The sequence below is a fragment of the Acartia tonsa genome, chromosome 8 (assembly GCF_053477335.1).
Source record: "Acartia tonsa isolate MP-2025a chromosome 8, ASM5347733v1, whole genome shotgun sequence".
NCBI lineage: Eukaryota > Metazoa > Arthropoda > Copepoda > Calanoida > Acartiidae > Acartia > Acartia tonsa.
In genome coordinates this window covers 24,468,528-24,488,001 of record NC_137267.1, presented here as the reverse complement: position 1 = coordinate 24,488,001, position 19,474 = coordinate 24,468,528, and the positions used below count along the sequence as shown (strand labels likewise).

Here is a 19,474-nt window from a genome sequence, read left to right as displayed (position 1 = left end):
TACATTAATCTCGAAGATTTCTTTCGTCTTCCCGGATTTTCTTTTATTGGTGGATTTTGTGTTGTCTGCAACTATTTTCCTGGCTCTGATTCGTGGTTATGCTTCAGAACCGGTTCCTGTCTTTTTCCCATTGGCCAATTGACGGTGTTCATATATCAAACTTAATTCTGGTTGGCTATAATAAAATGTATCTTGCTTGTGGTTGGTCAATTTGTTAGACCTGACGTCACATGGGCGTTCAGCAGAGGGCTCCTTCCCCACCACAGCCATTTTGGAATGATTGGTCATACGACCAGAGGTACCAAATGACAAAATATTTTGCAATATTGTATTAATAATTTTTCTTCTTTTTTACTACGCTAAAAATATCACAATTAGCACAAAAATACCCAAAAATTTAGTCTAAAAATTCGTTGAATATACTTATTTTAGCCAAAAAGTATATCTTAATGACAAAAAAACCTACTCTGCGGAATTTTAAAATTAAAATGTGGCGCACCTGTCAAAAGTTTGCAAGTGTGAAAGGTGGAACAAATGACATTTATTTTTCTGTCATAATTTCGAATTATATTAATTAATTGATTATCTGAAGGTCATTTTTCTTCAATTAATTTATGCAAAAATGTATATTCAATATTATTTAAAAATGTACATTTTTGGATATTGTGATTTAATATTGAAAAGTGAAAATATCATGTTTCATGAATATCCTTGAAAATTATTGTTTTTATAAACATATAAAATTAGGTCATTTTTTACCTCTATTTTTCCGTAATTTACAATAGACGACGGAATAATACGTTTATTATAGTTTTTACTGAATTATATATCAGCTGATTTATTGAATTCAGTTTATTTTGATTCTAAGGGAGTTTTTTTGTCCTTTGTACCTTATAATTATTCATATTAGATGTCAAATTAAAGACTTATCATTCATTTTATTTACTTTAGAAAATTTTGTTCTGTAAGCTTTATGATCGATCCCCGGCCCTCTTAACATTTTTTATAATTCTAATGTAAACTCTAACCCGGCCCTTGATATATATATATTGCTTAATTAAAATATATATGTAGGTAGGTATATTACATTCTAGTTAAGCATACTCTTTGGAAATTTTACTGACATTTAAAATTTGCGCTAATGATTTTTGCACATATCCTCAATTTGACCTCTTCCATCGTCCTAAAGGCTCGCCATGCATTTTTAAAAGCGAAGCTTTCTATAATTAGGGTTGGTACTTCCGTAACGGATAGATTTTTTCATTAATTTAGGCAATAGGTATGTTAAAATTGTCCCATCGATTTCAAACTTTTTATTGTGATTCCTGTAGTAGTTAGGTACGATTTAGAAAGTGTAGCAACTCTATAATCATTGCCAGAATGTCTGTAAGTCCATTTTAAACATGTTTGTTTTTAAACTTTTTTATTAAATTTTTTTATGTTATATAATCATTCGATTGATCTGATTTTAGGAGTACTGATTACTATTATAATAAGGTGCAATATTATAAGCGAAGCATCTTTATAATTAAGTCCTAAAAATGTCAGTATGTCCTTAATCAGAACTCAGTATTTAAGAAGTTTTGCAACAAATTTACGTATAGTTTTGCCAAAACTTATATATTTAGATAAGTGTTAGATATAATATAAACTAAAGCTAGAATCATTTTCTAATTGGCTAATATCGCTAAGAATGTGTTCCAACTCTTGAGCAAATGTGTTTTTACTTTATTTTTATATTTTTAATTTCAGAGTGTAAAATGGGAGGTGCGCGGGATGATGAGTATGATTATCTTTTTAAAGGTAAGTACCTCAATTTAAAGGAAAACAAACTAGTAAGATACAAAAAAATACTGCGTTAATACATCTATAAACATTATACTAAGTCAATTTGTATTTTATAGAATGATTTCCTGCAACATGTATGACTTAAAATTGGCAAATATTTCAAAACACAATGATAGGATCAGAATATTTACTCATAAAAATTTTGTTTATATATTTTTTTATTTTACGTATTTATTTTAATGCACAAAAATTTTATGTAAGTTGCCTAGAGGCAGAATCCAACGCAAAATACAAAGTGGAAATTTTTTATTACAATGTGACTTATTATAAAATAATTTTATGATCATGTGGTATAATTTTAGTTGTTCTGATCGGTGACTCCGGAGTGGGTAAATCCAATCTTTTGTCAAGATTTACTAGGAACGAGTTTAACCTCGAGTCTAAGTCAACCATCGGTGTTGAATTTGCCACCAGATCTATACAGGTATACACTAGTCTTTTGTAGCGCAGCTAATCTTAATTAGGCCTGTGCGGTTCTTACGTCATTCCATCTGTCAATATATATAAAGAATGGATAAACCAAGTCTAATTCAACCAATCAATTTTGTTTGCTACTAGATGCAGAATGCAGATGTGTAGAAGGAAATAAAAAAATATCAAAATTGTGAACTCTATGGCAATGATTAAGGCTTAGTAATTTTTGTCAATAATACACTTGTCATAAAAACATTTGTCATTAAGGTACGTTTGTCATAAAAACATTTGTCATAAAGGTACACTTTTCATAAAAACATTTGTCATAAAGGTACGTTTGTCATAAAAACATTTGTCATAAAGGTACGTTTGTCATTAAAACATTTGTCATAAGTGTACGTTTGTCAAAAAGGTACATTTGTCATAAATGACGTTTGTCATAAAGGTACGTGATTGGATAGTTTATATGCTTGCAAGATTCTAAACTGTAAGGGTTTGCGGTCAAATATACCCGTACGGACATAACATACTTTTAGAAGAGCTTCCTTTAAAAATAAAATTTTTATAAAAAAATGTTTAGAATGCATTTCTGCAAGATGTGTATCATGTTTGAGGTCCATAAATTTGGAGTTTCATAATTAAATATCCGCCAGTTAACATGCATAGATCTTAATTGGAATTACCAGGTTCTATTAAAGAAATATTAGTTCAGGGTTATCTCGTGAGGGAAAGTAGGTGTGATTATTCACGACTTTTGGGACATTTAGAAACGGCACAAGAAACAAAAAATAGAAATAGAAATTTATATCTTGACCGTCAAACTTGAATGACACTACCTACGTATTGTGTAATACGATGACAGTTAACATAATTTAATTTTGCGATAAGAAACTGAAAAAAAAAAACAGAAAAATGACTCATTCTTTGAAATATGTGGAATTAGATAGAATATGTCATAAAAATTAAGAAATTTACAATTACAAAAACTGTTGCCTGACCAAAATTGACCTTGGCATCTCATAACAGGGGGAGGGGTGAATTCCCATCAAGTGTGCCAAAAGTCCAAACTACCCTTGTCATTTATATAAAGTGGAAGTTTAATAGTACATAATCTTGTGATGTTTAATTTAGTTAGAATGACACTTGATTGGGGGGGGGGGGGGGGGAAGAGTTCTGTGTTCGATTTTCTGAATAATATATCATATTGGGACATATTATTCTTAAGAATTAAAAAATGATCCTTAAATTCAATATTTTACAGTAATGATTGAATATATGAATAATGAATATATATCCCTGTCAGTAGCATAGCACCCTCTTAATATTTATGTATTGTTAAACATTTGCAAGGTTTCTAGAGTTACTGGGGTACTTATTGTGTCACTTTACTTATGTATAATGTCATATCTGCTATCTTATACCTGCCAGGGAACACAGATATAAGTAAAAGTGCTTAGAATTGAAACAAAGACAGTTTTAATAAGAAACGTTGGTATTTATAATATATTGGGTCATAGGACAAACGCAGGAGTCCCAAACGTCGGAGTGGACATTTTTAGACCATCATATAGGTTTTTTAAATGGCTAACCGCCTGCGGGGGTTTATTTGTACATTCATATCTTAACCTAACCTAATCCGTATAGAAATATGCAAATAAAGGGAGGAGTAGGTTGCGCTAAAAATCCGTAAAGGTTTTGAGTTTTAAGTTAAAAACAGTAGTAGAACGATTTTGATTTAAGTTAACTTTAATAAAAAAATTCTATACTTTTCATTGAGAAATACACATATTTAGTGAATATTACCGTTCTACTACTATTTTTAATCCTTAAAACTCACACCTTTAATATTTTAACACTCCTGCGTTATTCCACTCCGACGTTTGGGACTCCTGCGTTTGTCCTGGAACCAGAAATTGTAGGTCATACGTAAAAAATATTGAATCATTTACCTTTTTCCTACAACCCGAAGCAACATCATACATTCAACTTAAATTCATTGGAATTGCATTTTGCCAAGACATAAATAGATTAAAATCAAAACAATGTTGAAATGACAAGAATAAAATTGACAAATGTATCGGAAATAAATGAAAACTAATATTTGTGACCAATAAAAGTTAAAGCAAGAATGACAATAACAAGAACGACCACGCCGATGAAAGGACATAATATTGCTTGAATAGCAGGGACGTGCAGTGAGGGGGTTGGGGGGAGGGGCTCGGTGAAGTGATGATCCCCCCCCCCTAATAAAAAAGCATGGACTTTCTTGATGAGTAGATGGCATAAAAAATATTTACAAGAAATTTTAAGCATCTTTATTTAAAACCAGCCTAGAAAATAGAGTATCCCTCTGAAAGTTTCAACAAAGAGCTTTGTTAAATTATAAAGTAGCTTTGCTTTCTTGTCCAAAAGTATAAACTGAACCCTAACTAAACAAATGACTAAGCAAGCAATGTTTTAATAACCATATCAATTAAGTCATAAAACATGTAAGTATGCCGTAAAGCTTTATAAAAAAAGTCTAATATTCACAAAATTTTAAATCCAGGAAGTTGATTTTGTTTAACAAAATGATAAAGAACCAGTGGCACCACCTTAGTATTTTATTAGAGGTCCTTTGGTTAAAAAGGTTGCGATATGTGCAGAAAAATGGCCCAAAGCCGACCCAAGACATGAATTAGAAATGAAATTGCTTAAAACCATCCTGAGATATAAACTTAACTTATCCATTTTACCAAAAATCATACATACTCTGAAATATGAGCGTTCTCCTCTTAGAAAATTTTTTAAAATTTTTTTTGAAAATTTGAGTACCCCCCTGCGGCTAGAGGCTAGGGAGCCGAGCGCTGCGGCCAGAGATGTTCGTTGTCAGGGGGGGGGGGGGGGAGAACTCAAATTTTCAAAATTGAAAAAAATTTCTCTAAGAAGATTACCGAAATATGTACCCATAAGATGCATTGAAAAATGCTGTATCAAATAAGATGTAAAAAATGCAACCCCAAGTTTCCATGCAAAGTTTCCATGCAACTATTTTTAAACAGAGATAGGTTATCAATAGAAATGAAATTAAACTCATTTTACAAACTTGTAAAGTCATATTAGAGTAATTTATTTTAATGTCTGTAGCAGTGTTCAATAAAAAAAAAACCTCATAAGTGCTTTTTTTGAAGTTAGCCTGTCAATTTTTTTCAGAAAACTTGTCACTTTTAATTAAACTCTTCTCTGAAGTTGTCACACACTAAAAACTTTAAGGCAAAGAATAATGAAGAAAAACGGATAAAGTAGATGAGCGCAGCTGGAGAATATTCGCGAACTATCTGTCTTTTCGCAAATTTATGCATGCTGTTGGCTTTCGGTGCATTATTGCAATTTCAGATCTTGCTGTTTCTGATGTTGTGCGAATTTACACTTTTTAGAGTACATGAAAAACGTTCACTTTAATCCCAAAGTTAATTAAACCACTCAAATGTTCTTAATTAAAAGATATCTGATATGTTAATTTATTCCTTCTAAATGAGATAGATAAAAGATTGGTATAAAATATTACTAAATGAAAATATAATTGGTTAGATATAATAATCTTCTATCAAAGTTAAGCTTATCCAATTTGACAGTCTGACAAAGTAACTTTTACAGTATTAAAGTGACAGCGCTTTTGATATTAAAGCTCCAGATTATTCCTATTCGACCTTGGAATCGTCACTTAAAAATTGATAAGTTTTACTTGTTTGTTGGTTTTTTAGTCTGTAACTTCTTTGTCGAAACGGTGAAAAATACATCTAGTACCACTTTATACATTTTAAAATCTATAATTCTGATTTTTTTCTCAGGTGGATGGTAAAACTATCAAAGCCCAGATCTGGGACACAGCTGGTCAGGAGAGATACAGAGCCATTACTTCAGCATACTACAGGTTTGCTTTTCATTGGCGGAAAAGTTGTAGCACTAACATTTTTTAATTCGACAAGATGGGTAAGATTCGATGCTTATGATTAATAAGAACCTTTGAAAGAAAGTTTGTCTCTTATTTTCATTTTCACTTTTAGAGATTGATTGACGGACAGACCAAGTAAGTCATAGAGTAGTTGCTTGTCACGTCAGACATCTACTTTAAACAACAGCTGAGAAAACTAATTTTGTCTCATACCTATTCTCATGGACTGATGAACATATATAAAAAGTTATTATGTATCAAAGACATACCTATAGAAAACTCGAGTTTGCGGATTTTACAAAATGTCATAAGCCACAACTCTGAGTCGAGATTGCGTGATTTTAACGATGTGATATTGTTACAGAGGAGCCGTGGGTGCCCTGTTAGTGTACGACATTGCCAAGCACTTGACCTACGAGAATGTTGAGAGGTGGTTGAGGGAGCTCAGAGACCATGCTGATCAGAATATTGTTATTATGTTGGTAAGAATTTATCTGATAAAAGGGAGAGGTTTTATTATGAGTAGCCATTGTAAAGCTCTATAATAGTATTTTCTTCAATTTTAAAAAAGTAAACCTATTACATATTTTTTGTTTGGAAATATACTGTTTTGTTTTTATCATATTTTATCCATTAACGTTTCAATGTTACTGTGCTGTATGTGTATTGTTACGTTGTACATTTAATTTCGCAGTATTTCATAGGCACAAAAAGATGCAAAAGTAAATGAAAAAATAAGTTTGAATTTTTAAATAATGGGCAGGGATTTTCAGGTAATCATCATGAGCCTATCTACTTCTTGAGGTTAAAATTATTGGTTGAAAAGTTTGTACATTGTAAATTTCAACTAACTTTTCCAGAATCGTACCCAATGTTTTTAAGCAACCGAGAGACCATGTTTATAAAACATAACTTTGGGGACCATTGTAATTCACAAAATGATGAGAGTAATATAAATGATAAGGGACAGTATTTTTGCGGTTCTGATGATTTGATAATGTGATACACACGTGTGGAAATGATGCACACCACCATTTGTATTTGTTAGGTGGGTGGAGAAATGAGTTGGATATTTAAATTGATGGACGTATTTCAGTCTTTTCTTACTCTTACAAAGATGTACAATTTGTTTACAAGGACTCTGAGTTTATATATTTCCTCATTAACCATTAAAGAAATCGATTTATTTTATAATATTCTCGGTCATGTCATAGAAAATTAAAATATTAGATGGCTACGAGCGGCTTTGCTACTAGGATGTAATGGTTACAAAACTCAAATTCTTTTCTATAATAGCTTAAAACCACATTCATATCCAAAGGAAATTTTCAGTAAATTAAATCTATTGCTTCAGATGGAAAAAAATCTGAAATAGTAAACATAGTCTTAAGAAACCCTAAATACTTCACTTATGTACTTAAAAACATACATATGGGATATGTTACTTCGTTTATGCAGAAGAAAAACTATTCAAAAGTATTAATATTTAAGAAAGAAAAAATATTTTCCTTATAATTATCAATAGATCTCACGCTTCTGATATAGCTTCATTTAGTATGCCTGATGTAAAATGCATATAGTTTTCACTTCTTCCACAAATTCTTTTTCGTGCTTTTTCGTCATTTGTTTGACCATTGGGGCCACTAAAACAGGAGTTTCTTCCTGACAATTTACGTATTTTAAGATTGCAGTGACTCTAATGTGACAATATTTAATAACAAAAAATTTAATTTCGTATGTATCTCAATATATTAGATGTTGTTTTCAGCAAATACTTTATACTTAACCTCCTACTCATGTTATACTATATTGTTTCTATTAAACAAGAGGGTTTTTAAGTCATAAGAATACTAAAATAACAATCAAGTTTAGTCTGAGAATATTCATATAAGGAGTAAGGGATTGATTTAGCACTGGTAAAGACTGATCTCATACGTTAAGTTGGAACTTTAAGACAAAGAACGTAAGATTAGATTTTTCTTAATGCTACACTTCAGGGAACGTCAATTAATAAAACTTTTTTACAATGACCAAATTAGAATTTATTGTTTCATTACTTATGAATATGTAGAATTGTCCTTTCTGTTATGAAATTAATATTTTTAAAATTCTTATCTTTTTATTTATATTATGTTGATTTATAATGTAAAGTTTACATAAAAGTTTAATAAAAAAATTATTTTCGTATGAAAATAGAACAAAACTTATTTTAAATGAAAAGAAAAATTAATGAAAGGGTTTTTCTTCCAAACTTTTTAACAAAGCATTAAAAAATAGAATTATTCAGAGATCTTTAAGAAATAGTGGTTTATTAAATACCTAGAGAATCTGTAGTCAGAAGTGGAAAGGAGGGGGCATTAAAATAGGCTAAAACCATCCATAGATTCAAAGAAAAATCAAATATGTCATGTGTGAAGCTTCCCAAAAATGCAGAATTTTAAGGGTTCGTTGATATACATTTTAAAAAAATGATTCTATTTTATTTAATAGTAGCGGCTTCGCCCCTAGCCTCTAGGGGCTTTGCCCCAAGAGATGATAAAAATAAGGTGAAATTTGAAAAAAAAAAAAAAAAATAAGAAGGACCAAGGATATCTCCTACAAAAATAAAAATAAAAAATGGGGGAGGGATTTTTTGTTTTGGGAGGGGTTGTGGGTGTCCCACCCCCCAAGAAAACAGCCTAAAACAACCACAGGACCAGTAGGTATATTCCCTGAGGAGTAGAATCCGATCGGTTCAGTGGTTACCGAGATCTTAAGCTTCAGACGGACGGACGGACGGACAGACATCAAGCTACTTTGTATTATAGATTATTGTTTATTACAGGTTGGAAACAAGTCTGATTTACGACATTTGCGCGCAGTTCCCACAGATGAATCCAAATCCTTTGCGGAAAAAAATAATCTAAGGTGAATATTATTCCAATATGGCTTCGAAACAGATTAGTATCCGCTGGATTTAAACCAGTTCTCAGCAATAATGAAAAATCTTGTATAGTATTGTAGTACAGACAATTTCCCACGAATATTGAAATAAAAATCATAAGATTACTACCGGTTTTTGTTAGCTTGGGCCTGTGGCCTCTCGAGGTTTACAAAACCTCTTTTAATCTTAGGTTTTTTGAATTTAAATATCCGTTAAAAGCTGTCAAATACGATGCGATAAATAACTATTAGATTCGCAGATTTTTTTGTCCCACTTTAATATTTTTGGGGTATCCTCTACAATTAGAAAGAGGACTTCTTTTTTAAGTAACTCCACTACTGCTCTCTCTTTTATAAACAAAATAGAATAAATGTTTCCATGGAATAGAATGATACAAGGTTATGTAAATATTATACAGTTATATTTTTAAATACCTAGTACTAAAGTACTCTACTGTGTTTGATACTTTGATACAAGGTAAAAAGATTTTACAATTATTTTAATTTAGTAGGTATACATTTATTCAGTATAATTAGGTTAAAAAGAATCAGTTATTTATTGCATCGTATTATAGACAGCTTTCCGCAGATATTAAAATGAAATATTGTAATATTTAAAACAGGTTTGATAGCCCCGAGGTGGTTAAGGCACGGGTTAACAAAACTGATAATAATTTTATGATTTTTATTTTGATATTCATGGAAAATTGTTTGTAATACGATGCTATACATGATTTTTCAGTAAGGTTGAGAATCGGTTCTAATCCAGCGAATAGCAATATGTTTCGAAGCCATACTGGAAATTTTTGGCCATAGTAAATAATATATATACCTAAAGAAAACCCTAAAATGCAAAGCAGAAAAAATACTGTACAAAAAGCTAAATTGTGAATGTGGTTATCACCTTACAAGATGAATATAAAAACATGTAAATATGTAGAGTAAAGTAATGTGATACTTCTCATACAAGAAATATTATTTCTATAGTTGTTTCTATATTGACTCTACAGTATAGTAGCAAGCTAAATATGCTTCGAATCCTAATGTAATCTCTTTATTTTTATATTTTTTAAAACTAAAATGTATGTGGATATCTATTATCTATTGTTTCTTTTAGCTGAAGTATAAAAAAAGAATATGGACATTTTTAAAAATTGTATTACTCCTAAATTGTTATTTTTCTGTCAGCTCATTATTGAAATTTGTCATATCATAGCCAATTTTCAATTAAAAAATTTATTTTTGGGGAATATGGAAAATAGTTCCAAGTTCTATGCAGTGAACGGACTATTAAAGTAAAAGGGTAGATATTTGGTTATTTTTCATTAGATTTAAGTTTTGTGTCATAAAGTATTAAAAAAGTATGGAGTTTTTTATGTCTACAGAACACGAAACAACAGTAATTTTTTCATCTTTTCAAAAAGGCATAAATGTTCATGAAGACTAATCTTGTTTTATTTTAGTTTCATCGAAACCTCCGCCCTGGACTCGACGAATGTAGAAACAGCTTTCCATAATATCCTTACAGGTGACCAGAACATATTATAGACTTTCTATGCTTTCAAAATGACACTTTTCATTCAGTATTTCGACTTTTTTATGACTACTAGCTACGGTAACAATAACAAGGGAGAGGTCATTTTCTAGTAAATCCCGTAAAGGTGTGTGTTATAAGGCCTAAAAATAGTAGTAGAACGATAAGGTGCTCTATATATTTGTATTTCCTATTGAATAGAACAATAGGGAAGAAATTATTTTTTTTTTTTTTGATAACCGTACCTGGAATATCTGAAATTTCTATCAAACGCTTTGTTTGGCTCAAACTGACACAAATAAAAAAAAATATAATTATAATAAATCAACCTGTAAAGAATGACTTCTTCCTTTGTTTAATGGTATAGATTGTTCTTAACCTTTACCTTGTACCTATAGAAAACATTATTATTATAATTATATTTTTTTTTAATTTTTGTCAGTTTGAGCCAAACAAAGCGTTTGATAGAAATTTCGTATTTTTTTTAGATAATCCAGGTACGGTTATCAAAAAAAAAAAAAAAATTTCCCTATTGTTCTATTCAATAGGGAATACATATATCTAGAGCACCTTATCGTTCTACTACTATTTTTAGGCCTTATAACACACACCTTTACGGGATTTACTAGAAAATGACCTCTCCCTTTGTTGTAATGAAGATATTTGGCTTAAAACAATGAATTTGTAAGTTTTAAATCTTTCAATTATGAATTAGAAAAAGGTGTTCTTTGTTTTCAAAACTCTCTTGACAAAGGTGGGGTGGGTTCAATTGGTAGATTGAGGGTATGAAGGTCTCGTATCGGAGCATAGGAGTTCCTAGCTCTTTGACAGTTTTTTAAAATGCCTCTAAAGATAATTTATCTGATTCTTAATTTTGAATTTTTTTACTAATTTTACAGATATTTCATTTGAACCTAAATTAAGAAAACTGATTCTTAAGAGTAATACTCTATTTTCATGCCAATTTACTTCAATTCTTTTATTTTATGGATTTTATAACAATTTGTTATTGTTTATCAACATACTACGTTACTAACCAGTTTCTACTTATTTATAATGTCTCTTAAATGTGATTCTTTTTTTTATTTGCTGTCTTTCAAAATAATGTATGTTTTGCTTGAAAACTGATCAGTTAAAGGGAGGCGGTATTTTGTTGATTTTGCGTAATCATTGTCTTTTCCATGGAATGTTATCAAATTTTTGACTAGCGACATAAATATATATTAAAAAACTTTATGGAATTCAGTGAGCTAGTTAATGAGCATGTCATATTTTGTGATTTACTGATAGAACTGTGCCACATAAGGACAAAATAATTTTTTTAAACGTTTACAGCATTTAATTTTAGGAAGGGATGGGACATTGGACTGTAAATCATACTGATATCATAACATGTTTAAAAACTTATGGCAGGGGTTTATATTCTGGACAAGGTTTATTTTTTCCCCGGCTGCAAGATATTTTATTCCCCCCCCCCCTCCCTCCCTAGTTTTTTTTCTCTTTAGGAGGTGGGGGGTAAAAATGTACTCTTTATTTTATTCACCTTTGTTACCCCTCCCAAATGTTTTTTTCCCCAAAGGAGGGGAAAATATGTTCTCAGTACCCTTTTTTCATTTCTTACCTATACCTAGTACTTCTTAAAAAACTTTTTTATAAATATTTTTATCTACTAAAGGGGTTAATTTGTTTATAATAATTTGTACAAGTACATATGGTACATTGGCTTTTCCCTTAAAATTCCTGACGTTGAATAGTTAATTCTGAAATGGAATATCTCTTTGTTTACGCTAATTCAACAAATAAACATCAAAGAAAAATTATACTCAGAAAACGCCATCGTTTAAAATGCCAATGTATAAAAGCCGTCGTCAGAAACGTTATATGATAATATATCATCCAAACGTCAAATGAAGAATTTATTTTGTGACGATGGCGGTTTTTACGATTGCGTTTTCTGAGACTCTCCCAAAGAAATCCTAATTTAAAATGTAAAAAGGTTTTGTTTTATTCAAACAAACATACATTTAAAAATACTTTTCTTCTCTCTGCCTATCTATTTCTCTTTCTTTCTTTCGCTTCTTTACTAATCTTTTGTGGTTTTTATAAAATAAAATTGTGTTAATAACAACACTCAGATTTTAAGGTGAATACTTCTTGAAAGGAAAACTTAATATGATACAATTTTGAACATGTTTTTGAATATTTTATTAATAAACACTTGAAAATGTACATATTATAGGATTAGAAACTACTTCAAAATAAGTTTTAATAATAATTTTGTTAGAAAGAGGTCTAATCATACATGGTCTAATCATACATAAACTGAACATTATTTTTTGTTTTAAGAAATATATTCTAATAGAAAAGCTCTTAGAAATAGTCTTAATTACTGTTATACATAAAGCTTTTGCTTGATTGCACTATTCACTTCTATATTTCAGATATTTGTCTTTCATTTAATATCATAAAAAAGTATGAAAAAAAGCTGTGATGAAAACAAAATATGATTAAGGGGACATGCATTAATGTCTACTTTTTGTCATCATTGTTCAAATTGAACAAAATTTCTCCTTACATTTAGTAGCGGTCACAGCGATTCACCAAACGCCATTGCCTTTACATTGATTCTATTTATTCCATATTTTTTTTAAAAAAACCGTTGCTATTAGTAGATAATGCTTTCTTGCTGTTAGAAGCAAACATCTTTATAACAAAACTCTCGCTGTGTACAGAAATCTACCGGATTGTATCGCAAAAGTCTGCGCTGTCTCCTGGTGGCGGGGACGAGGACACCATCCGGCCTGGCGCCAACCTAGAGACTATCAATGTGAAACCCTCAACTGTGAACACGGATGCTGTCAAGAAACAGTGCTCCAATTGTTCTACATAGTTTTAAAGGGATTTTCAACAACTTTTGGGCTAAGATTTTATGCTTAAAAATTTAAAGAGATTGTTTCCTATTTAAAAAGTTGATTGCTGGGTCCAATATTTCCGATTAAATAAACCTCAAAGGTCTTCTCTCTTCCCGTTTTATTGTTCCAAGTATATTTTCCTTTAATTATGCAACAGCAAATATATATTTTCATAATTTTAAGTAATATTAATTTTCGAATTCTACACAGTTAAAGTTATTTTTCAATGGCCCAAATGGGTCTTGTTTGATATCCAATGCAAGAACTTGAAAATGATCTAAATTAAACATTTATAGTAAAGAACGAGGTCTTATTATATTTTGGAGGAATCTTCTCAATTAATCGTAAGTTGTTGAATGTCCCTTTAAAGAAAGAACAGTTAATCATTCTGATCTCTCTCGTCTACTTCATCTCATCTTGATAATGGTCTCTCTTACACTTGTAATAAGGTCTGATAATAATGATAATGTTTGGTAACATTTCTTGTTTTGTCTTAAAAAGGGTGTGGGGGAGCATTGTATAAATGGATATAGAATACGTGGATATTTTGAGAGATTCCCACATATCGTAATAAAATGTTTCTCCCAGATGGCTAACAAAACAATACCCCCCACCCCCCAAAAAAAAACAACTTTATCCTATTCTCTCCCCTGACCATGGCGGAACGGATAGACCAATATCTGAGGACTGTATTAGCAATCTTAAATGTTTACAAAATTACCCTGTAAAAACATCTACGTATTCTATATCCATTGTACACCTTCAATTCAATTTTTGTGGCTTTTGTATTTGAGATATAAGTTACAATTTTCTTGTAAATTTTCTCGAGAATTGAGTGAATGCTTCAAAATCTTTAAAAAGTACAAATTTTTGTTTTTGTTGTTTTATACAAAAAAGTAGCAAGTTCATCACTTTTTTCAATTTATTAAAAATTTAAATTCCACCCATATCCGCCCCCCCCCCCCCCAAAAAAAAGAAAAAACAATATTTAACCCACAAATAGGCCTTAATAAAGTTCTCGGAAGCTACCATTAATAAAAAAAAACTTTAAAAGAAGTATAGGTACCTAAGATTTAAATTTTATATAACAAAGCCATAAAAATTGCGTACATGAAGGTGTATAAAGCTGTGCCGCCCACCCCCCCCCCCTCTCCTAGCCCTCCTTAGTTTTTACCCATAATTAATGCAACCTCATCTTTATTTTTATATAAAATTCTGGACAAATCATGTGTTACCTACCTATTAAATGTTTGGTTTGCTATTAGAGCTTTAATTTGTAGTGTCCTTATTTCATTTGCCCATATTTATTTACCTAGGTACACCTACCATTATTTCCTGTTCCGTTTTCAAATTAACATAAAAGTCTGAAACACTTCACAACTTGCTGTTCTTAACTAAATGGCTGTTTTAGTGTTACTTAATAAGTGTTTTTATATCTATGATTTTAAGGCATGAAATTTATTATTGCTTTTTAGTTGGATTTTTTTTACTCCTTTGTCTTGTATAGTTTTTTTTTCTTCATATATTGTATGAATTTAAACTAGCTTTCTTTTCAATGAAGAATCTTAAATTATAATATTTGGTAAGAAATAAATTAAGATTAATAAAAAAATACTAGGTAGGTTTTTAATTAGCTTCATTTCAATGGTTAGTCTTAAGAATTACTTCTATTATGTTAAACACAAGACATGACTTAAGACTAAATAAATGACTTAAAATTATGATTTATTTTATGTAATTTCATTTATTTGAGTTATTGTGCGTAAATAAACGGTTAAATTTAGACATCTACCGGATCAAGTCTGTGAGCCAACTGCCCGGGGCAGGACAAGGTCCAGTCCACACAGGGGCCATCACTCTGCCCCCCACACAGACAGACCAGGATAAGAAACCCTGTTGTAACTCTATTTAAAAATGTGCGTCAACCCTCCCGTCCCCCCATAAAATCATTGATTTTGTCCCAGGTTAGACTACTGAAGCACGCAATATTAGTTCACTAATTTTCCGACAGGGGTGTATTTTGTTCTCATTTGGCGGGAAGTCAAGTCTGTTCTTATTAACTAATGGGAACTCAATCAAAACAACAAATTTTCGTATGTGATAATTGAGGAAGCTAAAAATCTTTCAAATAAAAGAACAGAACCAAAAACTATTTCATTACACCCCTGTAAAAACGAATCAATTAAGATGAATTAACTTTATAGCTCACTAAATCGCATAGTTGGTGATTGGGATTTCTTTAAACACACTTAGCCATAATGGTTGCACTCTTTACTTGTTCATTTTTAGAATAAATATTATCTTATAGTTTGTTCAAACGAAAAAAAATAATAGTTACCTATTGCATCTTATCATAGAATTAGACAGCTATCCGCGAATATTAAAATGATTAATAACAATATTAAAAACCAGTTTTTTAGCTCCGAGAGAATAAAGTCCCTGGCTAACCAAACTGGTATTTATTTTTATTTTAATATTCGTGGAAAATTATCAGTTATACGGTGCTATTCATGATTTTTTAGTTTGGCTGAGAACCGGTTCTAATATTGATCGGTTTTAAGGCCATACTGGAAAGGCTTATATTTCTTGGAATAGAATATTTTTACTAAAACAAAAGCGTGAAAAAAATGCTCCTAGTATATTCATATATTATTTTCAATGTTAAATTATTCATTATTACTAATAAAACTTGTAAATATCATTAAAATCAATATTGTTGTCTCAAATAAATAAAGCTGATACATAAGAAAATGTTACATATTAATGTTAGGTGTTATTTTAATAGTGGGGTTGGTGATTATTGAAGACATCTCGTAATGTAAAATAATTGATTTTGTAAGTCTTTCAGGTGCAGGGCTACCTGTGCAGTGGTGGCTGGTTACAAATTTAAAGACAACTGGGTTTCTTTCAATATTATGTCTATCGCTTGAATTCGAACAAAAATCTGCCTTTTCCTCCATGTATTAGAATCTATAGTTAAAATTTATTTTATTGCTTCTGCATGTTTTAGAATATCTTTCCTCTAGTTTCAGCATGATTCTATCTACTATAGTAAAATATTATTTAATATTTACTAATCTGGTTTTATATTTCAGAAATCTACAGAATTGTGTCTCAAAAACAAATCAGGCAAATAGAATATTAGATATTAATTCCTTAGAGTTAGGTCAAATTTTGTTGGAGGGGATATGTTGTAGATGCATCGTAATTCTAGTGGCAAGGTAATCTGTTTCAAATCGTCCAGCTATTAGGTAGGTATGGCCCATAAATTAGTTTAGATTTAAGTAGGACATGTGCCTTGATATACAAGCTAAGGGTTTAAATAGTTAATGAAAAAGATTCGGATAGTATTTGGGGCATGCTGTTCAACTGTTTTATCATAAAATTTGTTAATGCCTTCACAGTCACACATAATTAATTACCCTATGTCCAACACCTGTTGGGCGCCTAGTAACCAATATAACCTAACTTAACTTGTCCTAGAGTAATAGATAAACAAACGAAAACACTACCTTCCTTATTAGTTTACTTTAAATATAAGTAAGGGTAGGGGGTATCAAGGTTCATAAAGATACTTTATGAGAAAGCACCAATATCTCTTCATAATCCTATATATTGATGAGAACACTAATCCAAAACAGGAACAAATATCTAATATTGTATTGAATTATCAGTGAGGGTGGTGGGGAAATAGAGCGGCCAGGAAACAGTCAGACCATCAACCTGCAGCCAACACAGGCGGACAAGCCTGACAAGAAACCTTGCTGCAACTAGACATCATACAACTAACTAACACTATTCTAATAATTATCATCCAGGGACAGGGATAAGGCTTCTGAAAATATTTTTAAGACAGGACAAAGATTCCTTTTTTGTTAACATCTTTAATGTCTGCTTGATTATGAAGCAATTTTTTCTGTAACGTTTTATTATATATTTTTTCAGATAACCTATCCTTATTCCTGATAATCCTTTCATTTAGCTGACTTGAATTACTACAAAACCAGCTACTAACTAGCTGACCTATTCTTTATACTCTCATAATTTTACATTAGGTATACCAAGTTAATACAGATGTTTTTAGTAATAGAACATTTCTTTAACTTAATCTGAAGAAATGGGCTATTATTGAAATAAATAATATGGAAGTTTATTTTCTTTTTTTATAATATACTCAAACATATTACAAACTAGTTATAGAGTAGCTGCGCTACTAAGAAATCTTCAAACTACCCGGTTTTATAATACTGTCTTTGGTTTCCATATTATTTTATCTGCTTTGGCTTCAAAAAGACTTTCTTTTCAAAAATTCATGTTTCCATTAATATTGTAATTACAATTTTGCCCTTAAGAATTATAAATATAAACATCTTTATACATTAAAAATGGAAAAATCCACAAAAAATATTTTTTAAGGCCAAATTTGTATACTTAATTTATCTTAATTTCTATTGACTTTTGTAGTATTAGTTCTAGAAGTGTATCTTAAATATTTGTGCTTTGATTTTTACATTGTTAAATGGAGTTTCTTATGCAGAGATTAAGTCAGACATAAAAAGCAAGGTTTTTTAACAACTTTAAATGCTTCAAAGACATTTTAATGTTGCTGAAAAAAATGATTCCTTTGATTTTCTGACTTAATCTTTAGTATGTATTGAATGATTTAATTTTATTAATATTATAATTACTATTATGATGAGGATGATTGTTTTCATCAAATTTTTATACAGCTTTGTTATAAACATGTCAGTGTATTAGTAGTAATATTATGTAACTCAAACCTTTTAGAAATAGAGTTTTTTTAGATTAAAATCTCAACATGCTATTTTAATATTTATGTTTTTGATTTAGTTTTAAAAAAAAACTTCTATTTCTAGAAGCAGGAAGAGAAAATGAACCCAAATATTTGAAATGTGATTGAAGGTGTTTTCTTATGACAATTTTTATTAGTTTTTGCTTATTTTTTATTATTATTTAATATTTTAATTATCCAATTTGGTGAAGCTATGAACTGTGATTTTTTGGGACACATGATAATAGCCCTTTTTTTACCCCAATATTAATTTATAAATGGCAGCAAAAAAAGTAAAAAGGGGCTACAGTTGAAATGTATTATTTAAATATATTTATTAAAAGGAGTATTTTAGTTTTAAATATCAGTGCTTTTAAATTCTTTTCAGTTAAGACAGCAATAATAGTTTTATTTCTTTAAAAATTTAAAGCTGCTCAAGAAAAAAGAAAAACCATTAAAAATTAAGTTAACCCATTACTTAAAGGGATATCGAGTAAAATAAAGTTCAAAGTTTTATTCGTGTTTTTTCCTCAAGTTTGAAATAATTGGGGTAAAATACACGCATAAGATTTGGAACTAAAATGTTTGCATTTTTAAGAGAAATATCTTTGTGGAATTATAATTTAATTTAAACTGTTTCTTAAGAATAAAAGTAATCGAGAGATTTTTTGTTTGGTTATTATTTTTAAAAAAATGTAATAAAAATTTATTGAAACATAGAACGCAGGAATAGATGTATGTATAATATACGTAGATATTATACAAGGGGAAAATTGTCAATTTAGTTTGCAATTTCTTCCGTCATTTATTGGTCAACTCGTTTATCTAGTAGGACGGGGGGTGTCGGGAGATGGTTATTCTAGCCCGCTAGAATGTTTACTCAATCAGAGAACATGAAATTCTGATGTAAGAGCCAAGCAATAATGGGATCTACTGCAGTTCACGGTAAAATATTGCTGGTAAGCAATATTTCCAAAAATCTTTGAATTTTAAAGGCTGCCAAACGGCTCAACGTACAGATCATACCCGCACACCATTTTAAGCGGCATAAGAAGGCCTACAAATAATCTGGATTAGCCAAGATCCAATTATGCACAAGGAAAGCTTCACTGAAGAAA

The 19,474-nt window shown here is 30.3% G+C and overlaps 2 protein-coding genes across 11 annotated transcripts in view; both read left to right on the top strand.

Annotated features, from left to right (window-relative positions):
- Positions 1–19,474, top strand: part of LOC145326334 (uncharacterized) — a 44,032-nt gene that overhangs the window by 10,678 nt on the left and 13,880 nt on the right. The window lies entirely within an intron of this gene.
- Rab11 (RAS oncogene family member Rab11) lies at positions 513–19,020 on the top strand. 10 transcript variants are annotated; one of them, XR_013881863.1, is made up of 11 exons: positions 513–1,803; positions 2,151–2,272; positions 6,093–6,175; positions 6,561–6,678; positions 9,021–9,103; positions 10,582–10,646; positions 16,660–16,693; positions 17,239–17,382; positions 17,547–17,619; positions 17,858–17,893; positions 17,981–19,020. XR_013881863.1 is itself a non-coding variant. In XM_080169647.1 (8 exons), exons 1-8 carry the CDS (start codon positions 1,716–1,718, stop codon positions 17,336–17,338), a joined length of 693 nt encoding a protein of 230 aa, XP_080025773.1. In that variant the 5' UTR covers positions 513–1,715; the 3' UTR covers positions 17,339–17,411. The 10 variants fall into 10 exon arrangements, 1 of the variants encoding a protein (XP_080025773.1); XR_013881866.1 differs by lacking the exon at positions 17,858–17,893 and having other exon boundaries at positions 18,442–19,020; XR_013881865.1 differs by lacking the exon at positions 17,858–17,893 and having other exon boundaries at positions 18,213–19,020.